A 25816-nucleotide genomic window follows, 5' to 3' on the forward strand; every position below is an offset into this window, starting at 1 on the left:
CCTAACCCCTTAGTACTTGTTTAGTGTTAATCAAATAAGAGTGCATTCATCAAGAAAGAGAGACCAATAGGGTACAATGAATATAATATTGGAAAGTATTTGTCTAGTGTTTTAGGTATAAGAGAGGAGAATAACAGCTAATATTAGTTAAGAGATAATAATAAAATACAAGTTAATGATAAAAAAAAGAAGTAAACACAATACTTGATAATAAATAGTTTTCACTTGACATAGTAATATAACATGTCGATGCGCCCACATGAAATCTGACAGTCGATACATCTCGACATGTGTGTCCGCTGAAAATTCAAGTGCCAACTAAATCATAGCCTACACCTAATTCTTGATCTGCTGCCCCCCAAACAGACCCTCAATCCCTGCTACCCAATCAGTTCCAGATTTATTCTCACCCTCCTTTCACAACCAATCGTCTTTCCCTTACCTGGCCGACAACCCTAACCCTTTTTTAACTGTTCACAGGCAAGAAACAGTCTCTAAATATTTCCCCATCATCTTTACAACTGTGAAACAACCAGTAACTCCAAAAGCTTAAGCTCTTGTAGAAGGCATTATTTTATCTTTTATAATTTAACACTCCCCCTCACGTGTGGCCCCTCTTTCTTTGGGTAGGCCTACACATGGCACATGTGGCCCCTCTGTTGGGTTTGTTCATTGCATGTGGATTTTTGCTATCGAGGAGGTTTGAACCCAGGTATTTGCTCTGATACCATGTGAAATGACCAGTTACTCCAAAAGCTTAAGTTTTTGGAGAAGTTGGGAAGTTAACATGTGAAACGACCAGTTACTCCAAAAGCTTAAGCTGTTGGAGAAAGGCGTTATTTATCTTTTATACTTTAATACTTCCCCGCACGTGTGGCCCACTTGGCAAACACATGGCACATGTGGTCTCACTTTGGGCCGACCATCGCATGTGGATTTTTGCTATCCGGGAGGTTTGAACTCGAGACCTTTGGCTCTGATACCATGTGAAACAACCAGTTACTCCAAAAGCTTAAGCTGTTGGAGGTGTTATTTAATCTTTTATAATTTAACAACTACCAACCTAAAGCCTAAAGTTCACCTCCCCATCATTTTTTACAGTTGAATCTTTATCACTCATTCAGTCCTAAATGACGACCCAAGAACCCCTATACCTGTGTTTATTTTGACCTGTCATAAACAGTAGGATTTTCTTATTACCTAAAAGTTCGAACAACATGACACCACAAGTTCTTAGGATACCAATAGAATGCATCAACTTAAATGGACAATGTTAAACCAGATATTACCAGTCCCACTTTAGTGATCCAAATAGCATGACATCATGTGGTTCTTCGGATATTATGAAAACAATCAATTCCTCCAAAACAAGGTTTTAAATTTCGACGAAATCCGAGATTTCGAATTTCGGTCAACCCTGAAACCGAAATTGTATATACTCGAAACGTTAACATATTTTGTACGAAATTTCAAAATTTCGAACAAAATTCCGTTTCCCCCGAAATTTAACGAATTTCACCGAAAAATCTAGGCCGGCAATTTCGGCCGAAATTTTCTATGAAATAAAATATTACTTTATTTGGTTTGGTGGATTTAAAACCTTGTTCCAAAAGCTTAAGCCATTGGAGAAGGCGTTAGTTAATCTTTTATACTTTAACAACCCCCCCTCACGTGTGGCCCTCTTTTTAGGGTTGGCCTACACGTGGCACATGTGGCCCCTCTTTTCGGTTGGCCATTACATGTGGATTTTTAATACCAAGGAGTTTTGAACCAAGGGCAATTGCTCTGATACCATGTGAAAACAACCAATTATTCCAAAAGGTTAAGCCGTAGTGAAGGCATTATTTAAACTTTTATACTTTAACAGATGAACAAAATGCATCGAATTATATGCACAACATTGAACCAGTTCACAATATGATGTATGCTGCTTATTCAAATCCCTACAAATTCAAACCAGTTCAAGTTTAGAATCAAACCTTTCGAGGCTGGACAGGGACATCCAATTCAATATCTGATTCCATAACAAGGTTTCGCATCAAAGAACCGCTCCAGGCACCTGCGGCAATTATTACAGCCTTTCTACTGTACAAAAAATTGTTAGAAGTCCGAATAGCTTCAACCTCTCCACTTCGATCAGATCTGGATATTGTCAAAATCAGAAAAATTAATAAGACTATTTTTCAAGGTGAGAAAATTATCGTATGGTTCCAATTTTAGAAAACTTTTTGTCACAAAACCATAAAATCACACCTTAACAAAGAAATTGCTGGGTTATGATAGAATTCTGCATATCTGCCTTCCGAAGCAAAAGATCTATTACCCTACATGTTAAATAGTGTCCACAAATAGGCAAACAGTTTAAATAGATAATCAATACTAAAATCAACGACCTCAATCTTTTAAACACAAAGCAGGAAGTAATGTTAGACCTTCTCAAGGAATGCAACAGTATGATGGGCATCCAATTGGCAGTCGTCGGGTACAAAGGCAGCACCCCCTTCCTTCCCAACCTCAAGTGCAGGTTCCTTTAAATGCAAAGTCGTGGCAGACAGGTATTCTGCCCTCAACCCAGCGTCAGATAGCATCTTAACCCTCTCTTCCAACATATCTAGATCTTCCAAAGTTCTACCAATTAACAAGCTTCCTATTAATAAGAATTTAAGACCAGAATTTTCAACTTTTGTCAGCATTAGATAATTCCAAAAAAATAATTTACTGAAGAATGAAAATTATGATGGAAAATTGATTATTCAGCCAACTTGATACCAAGCAACTTCAATGGGTATTCCTCTAAAGCCCAACCATATTAATCAGAGCGGGAGATGATATTGACATATGTGAAATTCTTAGCATTCCAACTAAAACCCCTAGCATCCCATAGAACTTGAACATAAGGTTTCAATAGTTACAAAAGGCTTCTTTAATTTCAGAAAAAAATAGATATTAAAGATGAAGATACCTTGAAAGATGAAATGGAGAAGTAGATATAGAAAACAGGCCTCACATCACTGAGCCAAAGGCATCACACCCATAGGCGTTTGAGAAATCACTTCAAGAACCAAGGAGAAGAAAAACACTTCAAGCAAGCAAAGCTCTATATTTTATAAACATATGATGGCCTTAAGGCCTACATATATAGGAAACCAAGCAATTCTAGATAATTTCAAAACCCCTACAAAAATCCAAGTAAAAGTTAAAGAAAATTCCTACTCAACTCTTATGAATTAAAACATATAATATTAAATTCTATTTAATCATTTAACTAGGAGATGGGACCCATCCCTTTTGTAAAACTCCAAACCAAACCTTGGGGTTGATTACTTTCACTCAAGATGTGATAGAAATGACCATTTTGCCTTTTCTTGCTCCTATGACTATAAACCTTGAATTGATCTCTATCATCTCCCCACGTTGAATGAATTTGACCTTGTAGAATAAATGGAATGGTCGTACTGGTAGAGAACTAAGAGATCGAGATTGACCTGCTGGAATTCTCCAGTTGTAATCCATGTGCAATCGGACAACAATCCTTGTTTCCATCAAACAAAGAACTTCTGGTAGCCAAACCACCCCTCCCCTCTCTCATATGTCTTAATAGGTATAATCTGATCATTGATCATATTTCTAATATTTCTTTGAGCTTTGGATCCGGTAGTAAACGAATATCTTGTTCTGTATCGGCAACATCTATCTTTGTGCCATTTTAAAGCCAAGTCCACATTGAAAACGAGACTAGTACCCGTCATAGGCAATTCCTGTACATAAGCATTCACATTGTTTTTTTTTTTTTTGAATGGTAACAGAATTCATTAAAAGAAGACTGAGAAGGTCCCCCTTCAATTACAAAGACGCACATATAAGCCAAGAAAGACGGATACAACCCCGCAATATATTAGGGCGGTAAAAAATCAAAAAGCTCTAAAACCTGCTTAGAAACTCCATCTTTTGCTAACTTATCTGCCATAGCGTTAGCAGATCTTCTCACATGCTGATATATAACCGAAAGCCCTTCCGATAGGTCTTTTATCTCATCAAAGAAATGAAGAAATCTCCACGGAGGAATCAAAGAGCCCCTGAGCCATCTTATTACGTTAACCGAATCACCCTCTACAATACAACTGCCTAATCTATTCCTTTCTATGCTCAGAACGCCTTGGTGAACTGCTCTTACCTCTGCTTCACTCGAATCTGTTGATCCGATTGGACCAGAAAAAGCCTGAACGACCTCTCCGGCACTGTCTCTCAGGACACCACCGATCCCAGCAGGGCCAGGATTACCCAAACTAGAGCCATCGAAATTTAACTTTATTAGCCCCTCAGGGGGAGGACGCCAGACCTGAGTAGTAACCATAATATTTTCCTTACTATTGCAGACTACACTCCATCCCTCCCACAGATCGAAAGCCTAAACAAATTGGAAAAGCGGAAGAGCCCGAGCCCAAGAGATAGTTAACGCAATGGCCTTGATAAATAAAAAATAAGAAGATTTAGCTTTACCTTCAAATACTCTATTATTCCTTTCGATCCACAGAACCCACAATATGGCCATCAATGAAAGCCACCATAAAACCTTTCCTTTTTTCCTCCATGGATTACATGGTCAGCCTTTAAATAATTCTTTAAGAGAGGAGGGAAAAACCCAATTCATTCCAAACCTTGCTAGAATCCTTCCCCATACCTCTCGAACAACTTTGCAATGGATGAATAAGTGATCTACCGACTCTCCTGATTCGATACACAAAGCACAATGATCAATAATTATCATATTCCTCTTTCTCAGAAAGTCTACCATTTGGATCCTATTGCCTATCGTTGACCAGCCAAAGAAACAAACTCTTGGAGGAGCCTTGATTTTCCACACCCTTGCTGCCAATGGATTTTCCTGGTAAGGAATCAGGCTCTTATAAAAAGACTTAACTGAAAAGAAACCGGATGAATCTAAAACCCAAAGCCTTTTATCCACCCCTGATAAACTGATGTAATTCTGTTCAAGGACTTGGAAGAAATTGAGCACCGAAGGCATTTCTCTATCAAAGAAATTCCTCCTAAAAAGAGGTTTCCAAATAACTTTACCAGCAATTCTCTCATAACAATCTTTCACTAACGCTGACTTATCATCTGCAACTAAGAAGAGGTCAGGGAATAACACTTTCAAGGGGGAACTAGAGCACCATCGCATGGACCAAAAGGAAATCCTGTCGCCAGAATACACTCTATATCTAACACCTCGATCAAAAACGGAATTTAGGCAGAGAATATCGCTCCAAATTGTCACACCAGGTTTGCAAAAGCAGTTTAAAGAAACCCAGTTACCTGGTGCAACACCATATTTTCCTGATATCACTTTAGCCTAGAGTCTCACTTTCTCTTCCCCGAACCTCCACAGCCATTTTCCCATTAATGCTTGATTAACCTGCTTAATCTTTCTAATACCAAGGCCTCCTCCTTGGACTGGCTGGCAGATCTTTTCCCAACTTACTAAAGCCATAGACCTCTTCGTCTCCGATCCCCCCCACAAAAATCTTCTCTGGATCTGTTCAATTCGCTTAACGACACTCATAGGACATTTAAATAAAGATAACTGATAAATGGGAATATTAAACAAAACTGCCTTAATCAATGTTAATCTTCCTCCTTTAGAGACCAAATTCCTTTTCCAAGTATCAAGTCTTCTTTCGATTCTTTCCACAATGGGATCCCATGCACATTTGAGAGGTCGACCCACCCCAAAGGCAGTCCCAAATAAGACGAAGGCAGCCTTTCCAGTGGACAACCCATGAGATTGGCTAGTCTAGAGGCTTCTGCCTCTTTGATATTTACAGCATACAACCTTGATTTTGAGAAGTTTGATCTTAGACCTGTTACTATTTCATAACATCGTAGGATCGCCTTGAGGTTGAGAATCTTCGAGGCCTGGGGGGAGCTAAAGAGTAAAGTATCGTCCGCAAATTGTAAATGCGACACCTCGATCCCATTCTGGCTGCATTTAACCCCTGAGACCAGACCCTCCAATCTTCCTTTCGACAACAGCAAACTCAAAGCTTCAGCTACAATCACAAATAGAAAGGGAGATAAAGGATCCGCTTGGCGTAAGCCTCGTGAAGATTTGAAAAAACCTTTTGGAGAGCCGTTAATAAGAATGGAGAACCAGGCCGAAGATAAACAACTTCTAATCCAACCCCGCCACTTAACACCAAAGCCCATCCTTTGAAGAAAATAATCTAAACAGTGCCAATCCACTCTGTCATAAGCTTTTTCCATGTCCAGCTTACAAATAACGCCTTCCTCACCTGATTTTGCCATCCAATCCACCATTTCATTTGCCACCAACGAGCAGTCCAAAATTTGTCTTTGGCTAACAAAAGCACACTGATTCTCGGAGATAATAAGGGGAAGGACCACCTTTATTCGATCCGCCAATACTTTTGACAACACCTTATAAAGACAACCCACTAGACTAATAGGCCTGAAGTCACCAACTTTCACCGCACCTTTTAATTTTGGCACAAGAGCAATAAAAGTGGCGCCAGTTCCTCTGTCCAACTCCATGCCATCATAAAATTCTCGAAAAAATGACATTAAATCTCCCTTCACACTCTCCCAACAAACCTGAAAGAAAGCGAGGCAGAAACCATCCGGCCCCGGAGCTTTGTCACGTTTCATCGAAAAAACCCCTCTCTCCACCTCCTCCGAAAAAGGCATTTCCAACACCGACTGATAATTCTCATCCGTAGATTTAAAAACCACCTCATCTAGCCTAGGCCTGACTAGATCTTCCGAAGAATATAACGATCTGTAATAGTCCACAATTTCCTTGGTAATCTCATCTTTACTAAAAGATAGAGATCCCTTCACCTCGAATGCCTCGACTCTATTGTTCCGCCTCCTAGCACTTGCCATGCTATGAAAGTAAGTAGTATTTTTATCACCTTCCCAATTTACTCTGGACTTCTGCCTCCAAGATATCTCTTCCTGTAGTAGAAGAACTTTGTGTTCCTCCTTGACTTTTCCCAGATCATTCAAATCCTCCACTGAAGCTAACCTTTCCTCGTCAGCCAAAGAAATGTCCCTAATTCGATTTTGTAACCATAATTTTCTCTCAGAGATTGCCCCTAACCTGTGGAAATTCCACTCTTTGAGCCTCTTTTTTACAAATCTGAGTTTCTCCCCTATAATGAAGTCCGCCGCGCCTTCAACCTTGTATGATGCCCACCATCCCCCCATCATCTCGCCCACTGACAGTATTTCTAACCACGCTAAATCGAATCTGAATGGAGAGGGCCCCCACGAATCCAATCTTGGATCCAATAAAAGCGGGCAATGATCAGAGACTGAGTGAACGAGCACCTTCTGACATACTTCCGGGAAAGGGAAATCCAGCCAAGGCAGAACAAAAAACGATCTAATCGACTTTTACTGGAATTTCTGGACCAAGAGTATTTAGCCCCTTTCATCGGAATATCAATCAATTCATTCTCAGCAATGAAATCTGAGAAATCAATCATATTCTGAGAAGTTCTTCTACACCCCAATCTTTCTTCGACACTTCTGATTTCATTAAAATCTCCCCCTAAACACCAAGGATTAACCCATTTACTTCTAATCATAGTAAGTTCCTCCCACAGCTTACGCTTCTCCACCCTAACTGTAGGACCATAAATACCAGAGAAAGTAACCACAACCGCTTCTCCCACCTTTTTGAGAACTATTGAAACGGAAAACTTGCCTAACCACGAATCTTGGATCTCCCATTTTGATTGATCCCACATAACTAATATGCCTCCTGCAGCTCCAACTGCTTCCAACGATAAGCAATCCCAATTCGCGTTTCCACCTAAACTCTTAACTATAGCTCTGTTAACCGCCTCCATCTTTGTTTCTTGGATACAGACTAAGACCGGCTTATTAATTTTTACTATTTCTTTAACCTGAGCCTTTTTTCCTAAAGACCCCAAACCGTTTACATTCCATGATATTATCTTCATGATAAACCAGACAACCGCAGTGCACTTCCCCTAGGGCAATTTCTTCTATGACCCCTCGTATTAGGAACATCCTTCTTTTTGTTGGTAAAGTCTCCATAATTCACATCCGATTTTAGTTTTGCTAACTCCCGTAACAACTTCCTGACGCCTTCAACACTTGAAGGGTCAGACAAAAACCGTTGATCCATTTCTCTTACCTCCGTAACTCTGAACATAGACCTCAGCTGATCTTCCGGACCTGAGTATGATAAACCTAAAACTCTGCTAGTGGAAATTATATGGTTCCCGAAAATCTCTAAGATTTTCCTCCACACCTATAACTAGAGCTAAGCTATCCTTCTCTGAAGCGCTCGGGAGGGAGACTCACCACCAGTATATTCTTCCTCATCCATATTCTCCCAAGTTTCAATCTGAGTAATATCACCGGATGGCTTAAACATAGAGAGTTTAGGCCTTTCTCTGCTGAGTTCACCCATAATTGACCATGACATACTCCCTTTACTGAGTCAAACCCCCTGCTGGCCTCCCCGGAGTTTTGAATCGGTTCACTTGGACCAAGAGAAAAATTGCCCTGATCTGTAGATTCCAAATAATATTGACCCTGGTACCCCCCCTGTAATGGAACAAAACCCTCTTGATCATCTCCTAAACTTGGCCTCTCTTGGGACACATCAGTAAAATCGTCGAGAAGGTTGACAGATAGACGAGAGTTTCCACCAGAGGCCTTATCTCCAAGCAAAACAACACTCGATTTGGGAATCTTAAAAAGATGCTCGACAGATACCGACAACCGTATCAACGGTGAAGATGGACTACTCTCACCAACTTTTAAAAACCCATGATGGACTTCACCCCTTTTCGATGACCAAGTCATCTGAAAAGGCGAAAGCCCATAAATAACATTTTCAGGAAGGCCCATTACATTTTGCGGGCATCATGGGACCCACGATTCAAGAATACACGAATCAGACGGAGGGGGACTCTCCATACGAATCAACGGAGATGCAACATCATAGGGAATTGAAATTTTAAAAGCTGATTTCCGCCGAATTGAAGAGCATTTACCGCTCGGCACGTCACCTATCCTCTGTAGCCCAGATGCTACGTGCATCTCTCTTGTCCCATCTTTCAATTGTCTCACGCTATCGCTGTCTGAAGGATACACGTCGCCGGGTTGGTGAAAAGAGGAAGAGGCGCTTGTTAGTCCCACTGCACCTTGTTTGCTACCGAGCACCACCATCTTCTCCGACGGACCCTTTCCATAGTTACAGAGAGAACCCGACCATGTTTGCTGAAATAAAGCTGATGTTTCCTCCGATTGTCGAACGTTGTATACAGAAGGGCGAGTGACATTTCTTGCCACCGGCACCCAATATACTGTTTCATCAATGCAAACTGGGAGCTTAATAAGAGCTGGAGCAGATAATGAGGTCATAAGCAGGATCAGCACTTTCTCGTAGCCACCACCTTCATTACAGGAACCGTCTGTTGCTAAGACTCTTCCAATTCGACATCCTATTTTTCTGAAATTTTCAACTATCTATGCATGGGGAGGAAGACCTTCAATCGACCACCACGAAGAAGTGAAAGTCCCTGAGAATTTATCCTTCCATTCACATAACTCTTCAAAAGGGTTATCCTCTGCAGTAGACCATCGTTGCCTGCAATCAATATATGAAGCATCCGGAGAGTAAGTTATAGCGAACTCCCCTTTAGCAATCTGCAAAGCCTCGAATTCTACTGAAATCCCCGAGGATTTCTCTAGCCACCTCTTCAACTCCGTAGAGTTTTTTCCTGCTCCTTTTTTAGTTTTACCCCAAACGGTTCTTTGGATGCCAAATCTAGAGCCCAACTCTATGGATTCAGCCCATATTTCTTCAGGGCACATAGAAAGAGTGTCGATCAGTTCCGGAGCTAATGTGACAGATTCCTCCATCGGCTGACTACCAACTTCCGCTACTGGACTCTTTGATACCTCCTCCACCGTTCTTTTATTCAAAATATTGTTGGGTAGCTGCTTCCTTAGGGTTCTTATTGAGCTTGTCGGAAAAATTTTGTGGAATCCGACAGGGAAATTGAGATCAAAACCAGACCACACCTTCCTGCATCTGTAGCATTCTGCTCTTCTTCTGAAATTTAAGAAATTGCACTTTGAGCACCTCCAGTCCCCCAGGTTACTTTCTTTTCTTCTGATAGTTACCCTTTGCAGACGCTCCTCCCTCCGACTACGTTTCACTTTCCATCTGTCGCCTAAACTTTCCCCTCCATTGTAGATTTTTTTTCCCCCGGCCTTCGATATTTTGTTTTCCAACACCGGGCTGGAAGGCAATTCGATTCTTCCCCAAACCAGACGATCGCATATTCTACGTATAATCCTCCATTCGAGCTGGAGAGCCATAACAATCTTAACTGACTCACAATGTGCAGACCAATCTCACCTCACACCTCTGAAGATGAGACGGAAGCAGAAGGAGATAACGAGATTGACATCGATTCAGAGACTGATAATGAATATGATGAACCAGAAGTGTATACAGTAGGGGAATCAAACTCAGAACCAGAGAGTACTTCCACAATTACAGACGAGGAAGAGGAAGGCGAAAATGAAGAGGACGACGAGAATGAGGAAGAAGAAGAAGAAACAAGCAGAGAAACCGAGACAACAGGAACAGCCGAAGAAGCAGAGACAGCAGAAATGGGAGGAAATATTCCGATACCAACCAGGAAACCCTACACCAGAACGGCAGGGACACGCCGGAGGAGGCGCTCAGCATTCACATTGTTCTTCTTAATGATCTTATGAGGAAAGAACTTCTGTAGTATAAATTTTTGAATACGCCTTTAGCAAATTGCTCTGACTTGATGTGTACCATAATCGTATCACCCTCCTGAATTTCAACAAATCTGCAGTGTAGATCAACTCTTGCTATGTAAGATTCATTGCTCACTTTAGCAAAAACTTGCATAAGGAACACAGAAACAAGGACGGAATTGATCCAGACAACAATCAATTGGTCTTAAGCAAGTTAGGTCTCATAATTTGGATTAGTCTCCCATTGTATTTTTGTGGAAACCTTGTTGCCAAACTTTTCTATCTTCATGTACACATCAGCATGTATGACGTGTACCTACTTCTGGAAAAGAGATATAGTCTGGATTAGTCTCCCTTTCTGCTTCCAAGAAGGATATAACTCTGTTTAATTGAATGGAGATTCACTTGAATCTTGATCAACTTGGAGCTAATACCAGATCAAATCGGCCTCAAACTTATGTAGGTTTTTTTTTTTAAAGATGATAAATTTCATTAATATTGGAATAGCATTCGGGACCACTAGTCCCAGCCTGCTGTTACAAATATTAGATGTTTCCCGGATAGGTCCGAGATATTACAGAAAAGGGAGGGCATGTCTAACAATATCCTACTTTAATAGACTTCACTAATCACATATATGAAATTACATCAAAATCCTCCCGATTTGCTCCCTCCTTAGCCAGAGTGTCCGCCATCTCATTTGCTGATCGCCTACGGTGTTCGCGGGGTGGGTTTAGTACCCGCATCAAGTCCAATATTTCTGCGACAATCTCCTGCAGTCTTCAAGGTCCCTTTGCTGCTTCAGTAGCCCAGGCCACTACATTGGAGGAGTCTCCTTCCACAATAAGTGGACGTTGATCGTGTTCACACGCCCATCGCAAGCCAAAGAGTAGGGCCTTAACCTCGGCTTCATTAGAATCGCATGTCCCACATGGTCCTGAGAAAGTCATGATAATTGACCCAGAGGAATTCCTAAGTATGCCTCCAACTCAAAATTCTGTAGTTGAAAAGAGAGAAAAAAAAGGAGAAAGAAAACGGGGACAAATTTCTTGGAACTTGGTTGTTCTCTCATAATGATGTAAATCACTAATACAGTGACCTATATATGATTGGATCTAAATAATTACCTAACTACCATTAATTGCATACACCATAACTCTGTTATTTCTCGCACCACATTCTTATAAACTAGAAAGAATTTCTACTTTTTAGTCAAAAGTTGCAATAATAGCCACTCCCTCTTATAAAGTATCAATGAAAATAATTACCAACCTACCACTAATGGCATACAACATAACTCTGTTATTTCTAGCACCACGTTCTTATAAACCAGGAAGAATTTCTACTTTTTTAGTTAAAAGTTGCAACAATAGTCATTCCCTCTTATAAAGCATAAATGAACTTATATAAGACAACAGACTGAAGGAATATTAGTTATAAAGTTGGATACTTTCATGCTGTATCTTTTTTCCGGGGGCGCACAACATATACCATGGGCTAATAGCATATTTTCAAAATGTATACAACACCTACCATTGTGAAATTTTGGTGTTCTCAAATAGGTAGCGCACGAGACAGTATCATACCTAGTAATGATGGTATAAAACCACAATGGTAAGAGTGAACTCCAAACCTATCCAACTAACTTGTTGAAACCTTCACTAAACCCCTTAATGGAAATTTCTTTGCTTATGGAAAACAATTTTTCTTTAGCCAATGATATAATATGTAAATATCTCTATAAAATAAGGGAAATGATATCACCACTACCGTATTTTAATAATCACACTCCTCACATTTTTAAAAAGTAAGGTATGGCCAGCACCATAGGATGATCCAAACCGCCCATTAGATGGGCCACAGCCTAGATAGGTTGTGCCCCAAGAATCATTTCCATAGGTTGATCCTAACCCTCCGATTTATAGAGGGACTGAATATTAGAGGGTTGATCCTAACCCTCTATAGATCGGAGGGTTAGGATCAACCTATGGAAATGATTTTTGGGGCACATCCTATCTAGGCTGTGGCCCATCTAATGGACGGTCTGGATCATCCTATGGTGCGGGTCATACCTTAGTTTTTAATAAAGTGAGGAGTGCGATCATCAAAATTACGGTAGTGGTGATATCATTTCCCTAAAATAATTCACCATATTTGCAATCAAACGTTTGCTGATGTATGAGCTGATGAGTGAAACAAGTGTATTTGAAAAATCACCTAAATGTAATCAGACAAACCAAGTAGAATATGCTCGTGATTATTTAAATATCAAGATTTTATTGAACATACAATATTTGGATTTGTCTCAGTAACTTTCCCATCGGTCCATGGTACTTAATGGAATCATAGAAACTTCTGACGCTGCACGCCAAAGTAAAGATCCCCAAATAATATCTCCTTGTAATCTAATGAAAATCATTAGTAGGGTACTTGAGTCACCTATGGAGAGTAGACAGCAAAAAATGAAACGAAGAATGATCAACCATCATATACATAGTAAGCAATTGTCCATAGCATGTGCATTATAAATAAAAAATGTTATTATGCAACAAGATGATGCACACCTAAACTAGGAATATATTCCACACTTTGGGAGTAATCATGGCTTTTGTTAAAGTATAAAAGATAAATAACGCCTTTCACCAACAGCTTAAGCTTTTGGAGTAAACTGGTAGTTAACAGCTTTAAATATTGGAATATAATATTCCGGCTGATACATCGGTATTGGAACCCAACCGATATGCTGACATACGGCAACATTCCCGATATATCGAAGGGGGTCCACAATATGGCCGATATATCAGGACCTTCAAACCTTGGGAGTAATCCTACCAACTAAATATTTCAATCGAGAGATCCCTACCTAGTTCACATTCGAACCAATAATCATAAGTTGCATCAGACCTCATCATGAAAGTCTCATCCTAAACAGTAAGGTGACCTTTATAGAGCCAACATGTCAATATAAAATAATGTACACAATGCAAACTCAAAAGTCACATACATTTATGTGTACACGTGCATCTCTCTCTCTCTCTCTCTCTCTCTCTCTCTCTCTCTCTCTCTCTCTCTCTCTCTCTCTCTCTCTCTCTCTCTCTCTCTCTCTCGCCATATATATATATACATATATATATATAAGGGGAAAATGTTTCTACTCTGTCGGAGTAGATAAATTTTCTACTACGACGGCCAGAAATAGGGTGGGCCCATGTTGTTTGGCTGATGCAAACCATTCATTTGATGGGCCCTGACATAGGGTGTGCCCAAAAAATCATCATCATAGGATCATCCAAACCCTTCGATTTGTGGAGGTTAAAATGGACGGGTTTAAACCTCCACAAGGTTTAAACCTCCACAAATCTGTCCATTTTTAACCTCCACTAATCGAAGGGTTAGGATGATCCTATGGAGAAGATTTTTTGGGCACACCCTATCTATGTCAAGACCCATCAGATGAATGGTTTGGATCACCCAAACAATGTGGGCCCACCAGCCGGGCCTCAAAATGCCTTCTGTGATGGTTCCTAGCAAATCCCTAAATATATACATATATGCATACATAATATATGTGTATGTATATGCACAAGTAGGCAATATTCCACATGAATATATTGCACATACAGTCATAATAATCAAATTGAATAAAAAAATTAATAAATAGATCTGCATGAATAAAAATAAATAAATCTATGTAAAATGATAGAAGGGCCACAACAACATTCTAGTAGCAATACCCTAAAAGTAAAAACACAAACAAGTTCAGCATTGACCCAAAAGAATCTGCAATTCAAAACAACAAATTTTCAAATTTTCAATAACTCCTCAGACAGTAAGGTCGAAGAAAAATAAGAACATTTCAAATTTCATTTTGCAGCCCTTAGAAACAAGCAAATTTCACAATTAAGAACCAAATTACCTGTTTTCTTCCAACCCAATACTTTGAGTGGATCCATGCCCAACAGGTGTATCCTCTCTACCAAAATTTCCCACAATTGTTTGCTTCTCCTTGAAAGCTCCCATATATCTTTTCCAGGTATTTTATGTGACATCCATATATACCCCTGACCTATGATCATTAAGAGGGCCAAACAAATGCTCAACAAATTGAATAGCTGAATAGAGTTCAAGAAAAATGTATAAGTGAAACAAAAGAAACAAAAAAAAAAAATTTGAAAACTTGTCGAAGATGCATTTTACCCAGGTATAAAGTAGGTACATAATGTATACTACATTTACACTTACAAAACCGAAGTGCCAAACACCAGTATGATGCCCATTTCGAAGAGGCAAGATAACCTTGCATCAAATTGCCAAGCTATGCTAAAGACCAAACTATCATTGATAAAACACAAGCAATAAAATCAAATAGCACAATAACTAACCAATGCGTCTCAAAAGTTCCTTGATTATCATTAACGAACAAGGGAAATGTTAAATTATGTATTCATTAATTTCCGCATTACAATCTTTTTTTTAATGATTATTTATGTATGGCTATCAATGACCATTTCAGACAGTCTCAAAAGATCTCTGAGTTTGACTAATTAAAAGATCTAAGCAACCATCAAGTTTTATGATACTTGTAGTTGTTCAAATTTGCATGCTTATCAGGTAACTCTTTTTGGGTTCCCTTGGTGACAAAACAACAGTACTCACCACATCAACTTCTAAAACCAAAATTAGAATTTATGATTGTATATTTTAATCAATTTTTCTTTTTGAATGGCAACAGATTTCATTACGAAAAAAGGAACAGACTGAGACGGTCAATACAAAGATAAGAAACCCAAAAGAGAGGGCAATACAAACAAGAGATAAGAAAAAAAACAACTTAGGGAGGGAGGGAATCAAACAATGCCATATCTTACTTAGAAACCCCTTCTCTGTCAAGGCTATCAGCCACCCCATTACCAGATCTGAGGATATGCTGAAAGACAATAGAAAGGGATCCACCCAATCAAGCATTTCATCGAAGAGGCGATCAAATCTCCAAGTGTAACGACCCCTTATTTCCTATATAATCTATTTTTTTTTTTGGTTAAGTGGGACCACTTAAATACATCTTTTAATCCCTAGACCAAAATTAAAACCCAATTTAGAGATAAAAATAGGGGTGTATAAGTAAAGATGTAAAGGAGATTAAATAGGGATTTCTTTGCAAGATTTTTTTTTAGATTTAAAATCTCCCCATATTTTCAGGGCCGTACGCATCTCCCAATAGGGGAGTGTACGTTTGCTATGGTGGACCACAGTTGGCGGTGCCTTTATCAAAAAAAAAAAAGGGGGAAGGATTTATATTGTGTTTCTTTTATTAACTAAGATAGAATAAAAAAGAGACCAAACTAAATTGGAAGCTTGCAATCTATTAGAATTTAACTAGGAGGCAACTAACTAAAAATATACATACATATAATCTAGGGCATAAAAATCCAACCGTGTGACTTTCGCCCAAAAAAATTCTCACGGCAGCAGTAGCTTAAAAAAAAATAAAAAAATAAGAGGGAGTAAAGATTAGAGGAAAGAGACCATCAGCCCTTCTTTTCTTCAACCTTCATCATTCTTCTACAGCAAGTAAGTAGTCTTGTTTTAAATTCCTGGATTTCCACATCTCATGTATCACAAATACCATGCCCAGATTTATGCTTAATAAAATTCGTTTTACACATACACCACCCCAAATCAAATAAGAAAATACCCAAAACCCCACATCATCATGAATCAGACCTATTCGAACCTCTTCCATATCTTCACATCTAAATCGGCTGTAATCCCAAAACCTGTAAATCAAGGAAATATTTGAGATGGAAGACAAATAGAATGAACATACAGGGAAAAAGATAATGGAATATACTTAGGGAAAGTGATATATCCAGCCCTTTTTCCTCCTTGGGCAGCCCTGTAAAGGAATAACAAGTTTATCTCTTTTGCTACAAGGGGGCTGCCTCGGGTAACTTATAGGGGGGAGTAATATATCTTCTCAAAAAAAAAAAAAAAGACAGGGAGGCTGCTGATGTGGGCGTTCCCATGTTTGGCAGCATATCTTTCTTATTTTATGCAGCAGATTTAACACTCAATATTTTGATAACCGCACATCATCAACCTGTCTTTTCCTAATTCTATCGCACAAACCTGCCGGTTTTGAACACACCCATGTTTTGATAAATACACACCAACAATTTGTTTTTTTCTGGTATAACAGGTGGTTGATTTTAAATACTACATGTTTTGATAACCACACAAAAATAACTTGTCTTTTCTTAGGATAGTGTAGCAAACGGCTGATTTTATACTCCAAAATCTTGTAAAATACACAGACTCAGTTTGCCTTTCTTGATTGATGAACAGTTGCTGATTTTCAGCCCAATAACATTTTGATAACTGCACAAATTAAGATTGTCTTGTCCTATTTTCATGCGAAAACCTTCACAAGCAAGGTAATCACAATTGTGTTTTGACATATTTCACTTCACGAACAGACCTTCACTTGAGAAATAAATGTATTTAGGCATGTTCTTCACAAAAAGGTCTATTCGTACACTTAACACTCTTAAAATGACCATTTTATAGAAGTAAGGAAAATAAAGAAAGGCTTCACAAAGCAATCTTAAGATAAAATGGTATGCTTATGAGGAACTCAGAATAATGGTATGTGTGTGGCCTTACTTCCAGGTTGATCATTCCCTATTCTTGTTGGGACTTTTCGGTTTCTATCTTCACTCAGAATTTGAAAAGGCAGGTGACAGCTAGACCTTGTGTTGTAATGGTTTCAATATAACTTGTTTCATGCAAAGTAATCTTACGTATACTATTTTCTTTGTGATAACTGTATAGCTCATTATACTTGTTTACTTGAAATGAAATAAATAATAAACTGTTTCTAACATTTATGTGAAATGATGCAGGATAAGAAGGCAAAGGTAACGTACCTTAAAATCCCTAATTGCATATCCTACATGGGGGAGAGTGAAGGTGAAATTAAGGGTGTGGTGGTATCATCCTGGGACCTAAGGTCCAAAGGCCAACGCGAGAAGCGTGTACAGCCTTTCGTTGGCAAACCATCCAAAGGGATAGTATCCCCGAAACGGCTCGGTATTAAATGCGAGACCGAAATCCGAGTCCATAAGGCCACTACCTTTGGACAGGGGTGGTGGGTAGTCGTGCGGTAAGGACACTGGCAAAAAGGAGAAAGTCAGAAAAGAACTGACAGAAAAGTAAACTGGGGAAAAGTCGGATGTACCTGGGGAAAGTGTTGTCTCATTTTACATATTCGATGCACACATAACATATCATTCATTATTGTCATTCATTCATGTTTATACTGATATAGATGGCGTAGTTTTATTCTCCAGTTATTTATTATTGCTACTAGATGATTGCTAAGGATCTGAATTATTATTACATGCCCTTTTATATTGTTCCTTTTACTCCGCTCGGTCTCTGGAGGACCCTGCTCTAACGTTGTTTTCTCCACCACAGGGGTTGAGGCGTTAGATGGCGGAGCGTTTGCAAACGAAGAAACCATGGGTAAGGGATCGTGTGATCGGAGAGTTCGCTTCATGGATTATTGCGCTATGACGTCTTGCGTCATTTTCTATTTTTATTTTGTCGGGACTTTCTTTAGTTTGAACTTTAGTGATTAAAACTTTACTTTTCATTTGGAGTATGAGTATTGAAAGGACCTCTTGTTATGGTAGACTTATTTAATTTGGAATAAGATTTTTGTCGTGGTTGTTGATTATCTTAAAAAAAAAAAAAAATCCCATGATTTTTGCGTTGTTCTTTTGCTTGTAGCGACTTGACGGAATCGAGTCGTTACACCAAGGGACTTATGGGAGCCCCTAAGCCAGCGAATAACGTTAAGGGAGTCTGTGTTTTGAAACATTGGGTGTGTTCTCGCTTAGTAATGACTTAGTTATTGGACCGAATGCGTTTTGCTTAGAATTCTTTCAGTATTATTGGGACACATCAAAAGATGACATTTGTGGCTTTTTTTAGGTGTTATATGAGGGCCATTTGCTTTTATTGATTTGGTCCCTAAAGTGGATGGGGCAGTCTACATATGGGATTCCCAACAGATCGGTCTAGTGGAATGCCTTTACAAGACCGGAGATTTGGCGTGCGGAATGGGTTTTTGGATCTAGGTGGCAAGCTTGGATGATGAGATGCGTCTTCTGCTTGGTTCTCTATCATAGTGAACGGCTCTCTTAAAGGGTTTTTTAAATCCACCTGAGGCCTGAGGGAGGGAGATCTGCTATCCACTTTCCTGTTCATGGTATAACCCTCACTAGAATGCCAGATAAAAGATGTTATGACCTCGTTGAAGGCTTCCACATTGGGCCTTAGGGGATGGAAGTCTCACATCTACAGTTTGTGGACGACACCATAGTTTTAGTAAGGCTGATGCTTACAAAGTATTGAAGTTAAAAGCAGTGCTCCAATGCTATAAAGTAATGACAGGGCAAAGGTCTAATTTTCAAAAGTCTAAACTTCTCGGTATTCATCTCATAGAGGTCGAGGGAAATAGCCTGAAAAGCTTACTTGGTTACTCCATGGAACCGTTCCCGACCATTTACTCGGGTCGTCTCCTATGTGAGCGGAGATCTAAGAAGAGGATGTGGAATCTGATCCAATCTTATAAATTATGTTTCATTTTGGCGACCGAAACGAAACGTTTCGACGTTTCATCCGTTCTTCGAAAATTTTCATTCCGCTACAGCGATTGAAATTTTTTAAAAAGTTAAAAATATGAAAAAATCCAAAAATAAAAATAAAAAATTGTTCAAAATATATAAGAAACAATTAAATGAACCAAATATGTAAAAAATGCATCTTTATTATTTAAAAATTAAATTTAATATAAATAATACATAAAAAATAAGAAAACACAAAAAATACAAAATGCATCTCAGTCGTCTCCCGAATCCTCCTAGGGGCTCTCATAAGTAAGATCATCATACTCAGTCGAGTGGTAGCCATCGTCGTTGTCACCATCAGCATCTGCTAGAGGGGTATACATAGAGCTGTAAGGACTTGTAGACACCAAAAGATGAGAGATACCCTTCCAACGGCTATAAAACGGCCAAAAAGGTCAAAAATGAGGGTAAAGGGTAAAAAATGCTTTCCAACGGCTACAATGGCATTTTGATATTTTTGGGGGGAATTTTGTCAAATTCCGGACCAAACAGGGCATTTCACCCCGTTTAGACCGGAATTCCGGATTCCCACCGAATTTTGTCCGGAATGGACGAAATCCTGGACGAAGAAAATACATACTCATTTCGTACCTGATTTACCTCCGGAACGAAGCGTTTCGTCCATTCCTGACAAACAGAACAAAACTCATAACTTGGGATCTAATTGAAAGCGGACAAAAAGAAAATTATCTACTTGGAAGCGAAACATGGTATCGTTTTGGGGTAGATCACTTTCATTAAAGCGGTGCTAGCTAATATCTATATTTACTTCATCTCTCTTTTTGTTTGCTCGGTTGGTGCAATTAAACGGATTGGGCATATTTAAAGGAACTTCTTTTGGGGCGATTCAGAGTTTCATCATGTTAGCTGGGAGATCTACGGACCTAATAAAGCTGAAGGGCTAAGAATTCTAAGTTTTAGAGGGGTTAACAAAGCCCATATGGTAAGTGGTTATGGGGGTTTGGGTAGGAGAATCCTTAACTTTGGACCAGAGTTACGTCAGGCACCTGCATTGGTAACTAGATTTCTGATGATAAATACAGATGGTATGGTTTGACAGTGCGAAGGGATATTGTCACGCCCCAAACCACCACCATGGCTTGGAACATAACAGCGCCACACCTGTAAAGTAAACTCTACAAGCATGCAAGGCTACAGTATACAGAACCATGCTCAAAACTATAATAAATTAGGTCCATGATCCATTCATCAACCATTTAACTAAATAATTCTGAGTAATCAATCTCTCACTCCCAAACCCAAACACTGAATAAATGAATAAAAATCATGTCCAACTACTACTCACTCAACAAACTAAAAACAAAGTAAAATCTTTCTCCACATAGTAATCTTCCCTCGTCGCTCCAACTTCAAGCTGAAATCACGCCTCAGGATCTGAAATTTGTAAACCACGAGTGAGCCAAAGCTCATGTAAAGCAATAAGAACTACACTAACAGATAAAATATCAATAATGGAGATAATCTAAAGCAAATGGTCAAAATCAGATTTCAGATGGTATTTCGATACACATCAATGTCAAAAATCAAAACATCTTGTGTTCAGAAAGAGCTTAGTCTATTATTATTCAGAAATTCAACTGTCGACAGTTCGTCAGTGTATTATGCATTCCCCACTGACACAGGTCCAAAATTGGCCAATAGTTCAGAATTCGTTCAATCTGCCAATGAATTATGCATTCCCCATTGGCATGGGTCCATAATAAACTTAAGCTTCCAAAGAATTGCCACTATTCAATGACTCAATATTCAATAGTGGGTTTCAATAAATGAGAATAGTGAGTTTATTACAATACTAGGTCAGAAGAGTCAATAGGTGGGTTGTGCCCTCAAACATTCAGAATTGATAATATACTGGGCTCAGAATTCAATTTGAGATATGAATATCAATATTCTAATATAGGTGGAAATCAAAAGAATCAATAAACATCCAAAAAGGGTTTGCGAATACCTATTAGAGTAATATCTATTACTCACCTCGATCACGGTTTTGGAGTTGAGTCAGTCTCGAAGTCGTTCTTCAATTCCCTAAGGTTAACAGTAAGGGAGTTTCACAATCAATCTCTATTGGATCTTCCTTGTATTAACTGAATGTTCTTAGTCGATTCAATCATGATTGGGTCCCAGAAATAAGTCAAAATAATTGACCCGATATTCAGAATTAAATAAGTAAATTCTCATATTCAAGTGGGTTCGAGCGCCCACACAGGGTCTTCGGACGTCCGAACATATCCTTCGGAAGACCCTTCGGACGTCTGAGAATTTCCAAAAAAAATCGGCCCTTGGATTTTTCGAACTCTTCACCTTCAAGCGCCCGGATTGGACCTCCTTACATCTCGAATTAAATAAGTAAATTCTCATATTCAAGTGGGTTCGAGTGCCCGCACAGGGTCTTCGGACGTCCGAACACATCCTTCGTAAGACCCTTCGGACGTCTGAGAATTTCCAAAAAAATTCGGCCCTCGGATTTTTCGAACTCCACCTTCAAGCACCCGGATTGGACCTCCTTACATCTCTCTTTGGGCGGCCGAGATTCGCTGGCTTGGGATTTCTTCCCGAGGTCGCGAATCGCACATTTTCTACCCGATTTCCCACAAAGTTCAAAGGGTCATAACTTATTCGATTGAACTCTGTTTCACGTGAGGTTGGATCCGACGGACTCTGTTTGACGAGGAGATTCCATTAAACCTAATTTCATGCATCAATACCCAATAAACGGAGATCACATCGAAGCCCTAAGGTCTAGGTCAAAAGCTACAAAATCTTAATTTCCAAACCCAAGATGACTTGATCTTGAATTCGTTGGGGATTAAGAAACTATATGATCCTCAAGAAATCCAAGAACCAGCGTATAAATTATTTCTATCATGGTTCAATCATCAAAGTCTCCCTTGTAATTTCACTATTCCTCTTTTAGGATTCGATTAACCTTCAAAGATCGATTTGGAGTGCAGATCTTACCTCGATTCGTGTTTTCCAATCCTAGATCTCGATTCTCTTCTCCTTCCACGCGAGTTTCTCCCTCTAGGGCTGAACAAAACATTTTAGGGTTTGATTAGTCTCCCAAAACTCTTAAGGTTGTATTTATAGACTTCTTAAAAGAGCCCTAATCAAAGTAATGCTATAGGACAAAACCGCCCATCTTTAAAGGGGGAACGAATTTAGTAGAGGGAGTATTCTGGGGTATTTCAGATATCCTAAGACAAAACTATCTATTTGTAGAAGGCGTCAAATTTAAAATGTCCAAATGGGACAGTGTTATGTTTGACCAAGACAGATGGTCCAAAGAGGCAGTGTTAATGGAGCTTTTACCTAGGGAGATGATCCCCCCCCCCCTCTTGTCCTGTAGGATAATGCGCCCCCCTTTTAACGTGAATTGTGGGCAGACTTTTTAACACTTTTTGACATGTCAAATCACAATAAAAGGGGGGGCGCATTATCCTAAGGGGGGTGAAAAATCATCTCCCTTTATTTGATGTGACTTCTAAAAAAGAAGCCTTAGTTCAGGATTACTTCAAGAAGGATGGGGAGCGGATCTCTTGGAAGCTTAATTTCCGGCGATTTTTTTCGACATAAAGGTTGACAGGATCGCCCGCTTCTAGACATCCTCGACTCTAATAAAAATAATTGAAGCTAGAACTCATCCGGGGATTTTTGTATCAAGTCCTACCACCATATTGCTCTCGGTATGCTTTCCTTGCATCTAAGAAAAGTATGGGGCTTCACAGCACCTCCTAGAGTCTACTCATTCAAATGGACTGCCTTTCAGGATAAGATTTTGATGGTTGATCATCAGCATAACTTGAAGATACTTATCGTTGATTATTGTGCTTTATGAGTCACCATATTTTTATTCATTACAACATTGCCAGATATGTGTGGAGCCGCATCCTCAAAAGATCCGAGCTGTCAATGGGTTTTCCATTATCGTTTGATCAACTCCTAGACAGCTGGTCCTATGCTCCTTGTCCTAGGAAAGAGAGGATCCTTTAGAAAGTTGCACTTTTAGCTACCATATGGACCCTTTGGAAGGAAAGGAATGCTCAGATATTAAAAAGATGAAGCTAAAGGACCGCTCTTTATCTATACAAAGGGACTTTTTCGCTCATTATATCTTGGGTAAGGATATTATCTTGCTTCAAGTTTTTCTCCAACATAAACCTTAGTCGGTGTTGGAGGGAGATTTGTTTAAGTAAAGAGAGAGTTGAGACGATTTCCCCAGATGGATTCCTCCAGATCCATGATTAGTGAAGCTGAATTTTGACGGATCAAGTATTAGAAATCCTGGCCTGGAATGAGTAGGAGGAGTCCTTAGAGATGAGGCTGGCTATATCAAGTGGACTTTTTCGAGCCCCATCGGGGTTAAGAATTCCAATGAGACAGAAGTGAGGGCGCATTTCTAGGGCATCATGATCATGGACAATAGTGATATGGGTATACTTATCATGAAGGGAGACTACCTCAACAATATCAGGTGGATGGATGGGAGTCAATCACAACCACGGAGATTCCCAGATATGATCGAGGTGATTCTTGATCAAGTACCCAGTTCGTTTGCAACAAGTTAGGAGAATGGCTAACTATGAGGTGAACTGCATCGGCCAATTAGGAGTTCACAAGACAAGATTGGAGATTTTTGAATTGCTTCCTCCATGATAGTTCTCTTTTGATTTGTTCTGCTTTGTGGCTTCTTTGCTCTTATGTAGTGACCATCTTGTATGTGATTTCCTTTCCTAATAAAATTATCTAACATTTTCATTAAAAAATCAAAGAAACTTCAAGTATCACCAATTTTTATACTGCTTTCAGCAGTTACAAGTTTATTTTTCTTTTTTTCCTTAGACAACTCTATCCCGATTCCTAGCTGACAAATCACCCCTTGCACACATGGTTTTAAATTTCCATCGAAACCAACATGAAATGACCGAAATGTGGTCATTTCCATCCCACCGAAATGAAATCTCAATGGTTTCGTTCCACTTCATTATTTCCATAATTCTCGAAATTCAACCGAAATGGTCGAAATGACAAAAAAATGGAAAGATATTATAAATTACAACGTAGAAAGCGATATTTTCTCAAAACAAAAAAAAATCCTGCCATAATTTAGAGTAAATCGAAAAACTACTGCAAATCAAAGAAACAAAATTTTTCCTGCTTTTCGATGAATTTTTCTAGAAAGACCCTAAAAAGTTTGGAATATTTTCTGAAATATCCTGTTTTGGAAAACCGTAAAAAGTTAGAATTTTTTTCCTTAAAGTATTTGTTTGATTGGTTTTTACTAAGGCCATGTTCTGCTTGGAACATTTTCAGTTTTTACTAAGGCTCTATTTTCAGCCTTTGATTGGTTGCATTTATAAATATATTTCCATTTGAATGTAAATGACGCAAATAGTGGTGCTCATAACAATTGCAAAGGCAGAAAAACATTTAAGATTTGTAATCTTTGTAAACATGCTTTATGGGCCAATCTTGGTAGAATCGAAGTTAGGCTTACTTTTTATTCAATGTTAAGAGACGTGGGAATTTCAAATTTCAAAACCTTAGTAACATACAAATGATGAGTCCCTGACTAAGCACGGAAAGGAGAAATGTTTTTTTGCAAGTCATTTTACATTGCATTTCATTTCACTAATGTAGAAAATGATACTTGGCAGGCAGAATGCAAAGCAAAGTATCGGATGTGAGATCAGTATGGGACTAATAATACCTACTAACTCCAAGTCGTATTGACAGAGAGTTGGGGTCCATGGAGGGGAGATTGGTCAGTGTACTTTCTTCATTATATTCTACTTCTTTATTGACTTTACTATTCTCGACATGTGTGACACACATGTCACTAGGTGTTCGATGTGATTAAGCCATTATGAATAACTTTCTTGCTTAAGTGATGGTTTCCATGGTTTAAATTTCCACCGAAACACACCCGAAATGACTGAAATATTTATGTTTCCATCCGCACATAAACTGAAACCGAAATGACCAAAATGCATAAACCAAAATTGTAAGCGTAATAGTCGTATACTATATTCGTATTAAAAAAAGGGCGGCCCAGTGCACGAGGCTCCGCCATTGCGGGGTCTGGGGAGGGCTCGATGTATGCAGCCTTACCCCTGCTTTGCAGAGAGGCTATTTCCAGGACTCGAACCCGTGACCCTGTGTTGCATGGATTCTTTGCCCTCCTATGCCGAATCCGTGTCGACACGTCCCCGCACCCGAATCAGACTTGGATTCGAGTGGGACACACCCGGATTCTTGTCTTAGCCGTGTCCCGAACAAATCCTCCTTTTTCAGGCGAATCCGAC

General features: G+C 39.2%; 1 protein-coding gene across 2 annotated transcripts in view; it reads right to left on the reverse strand.

Annotated features, from left to right (window-relative positions):
- The window catches only part of LOC143860646 (FAD-dependent oxidoreductase family protein), an 85877-nt gene that overhangs the window by 38103 nt on the left and 21958 nt on the right, over nucleotides 1-25816 (reverse strand). For both annotated transcript variants that reach the window (XM_077371392.1, XM_077371393.1), the window contains exons 2-5: nucleotides 14717-14866; nucleotides 2433-2647; nucleotides 2254-2324; nucleotides 1980-2142 (exon numbers count right to left, since the gene is read on the reverse strand). In XM_077371392.1, coding sequence (XP_077227507.1) covers nucleotides 1980-2142; nucleotides 2254-2324; nucleotides 2433-2647; nucleotides 14717-14866 — 599 coding nt within the window. The remainder of the gene's footprint in view (nucleotides 1-1979; nucleotides 2143-2253; nucleotides 2325-2432; nucleotides 2648-14716; nucleotides 14867-25816) is intronic.

Source organism: Tasmannia lanceolata, unplaced genomic scaffold (genome assembly GCF_043159265.1).
Source record: "Tasmannia lanceolata isolate RefF3 unplaced genomic scaffold, GAP_Taslan_0.1 ptg000037l, whole genome shotgun sequence".
In the NCBI taxonomy this organism is placed as follows: domain Eukaryota; kingdom Viridiplantae; phylum Streptophyta; class Magnoliopsida; order Canellales; family Winteraceae; genus Tasmannia; species Tasmannia lanceolata.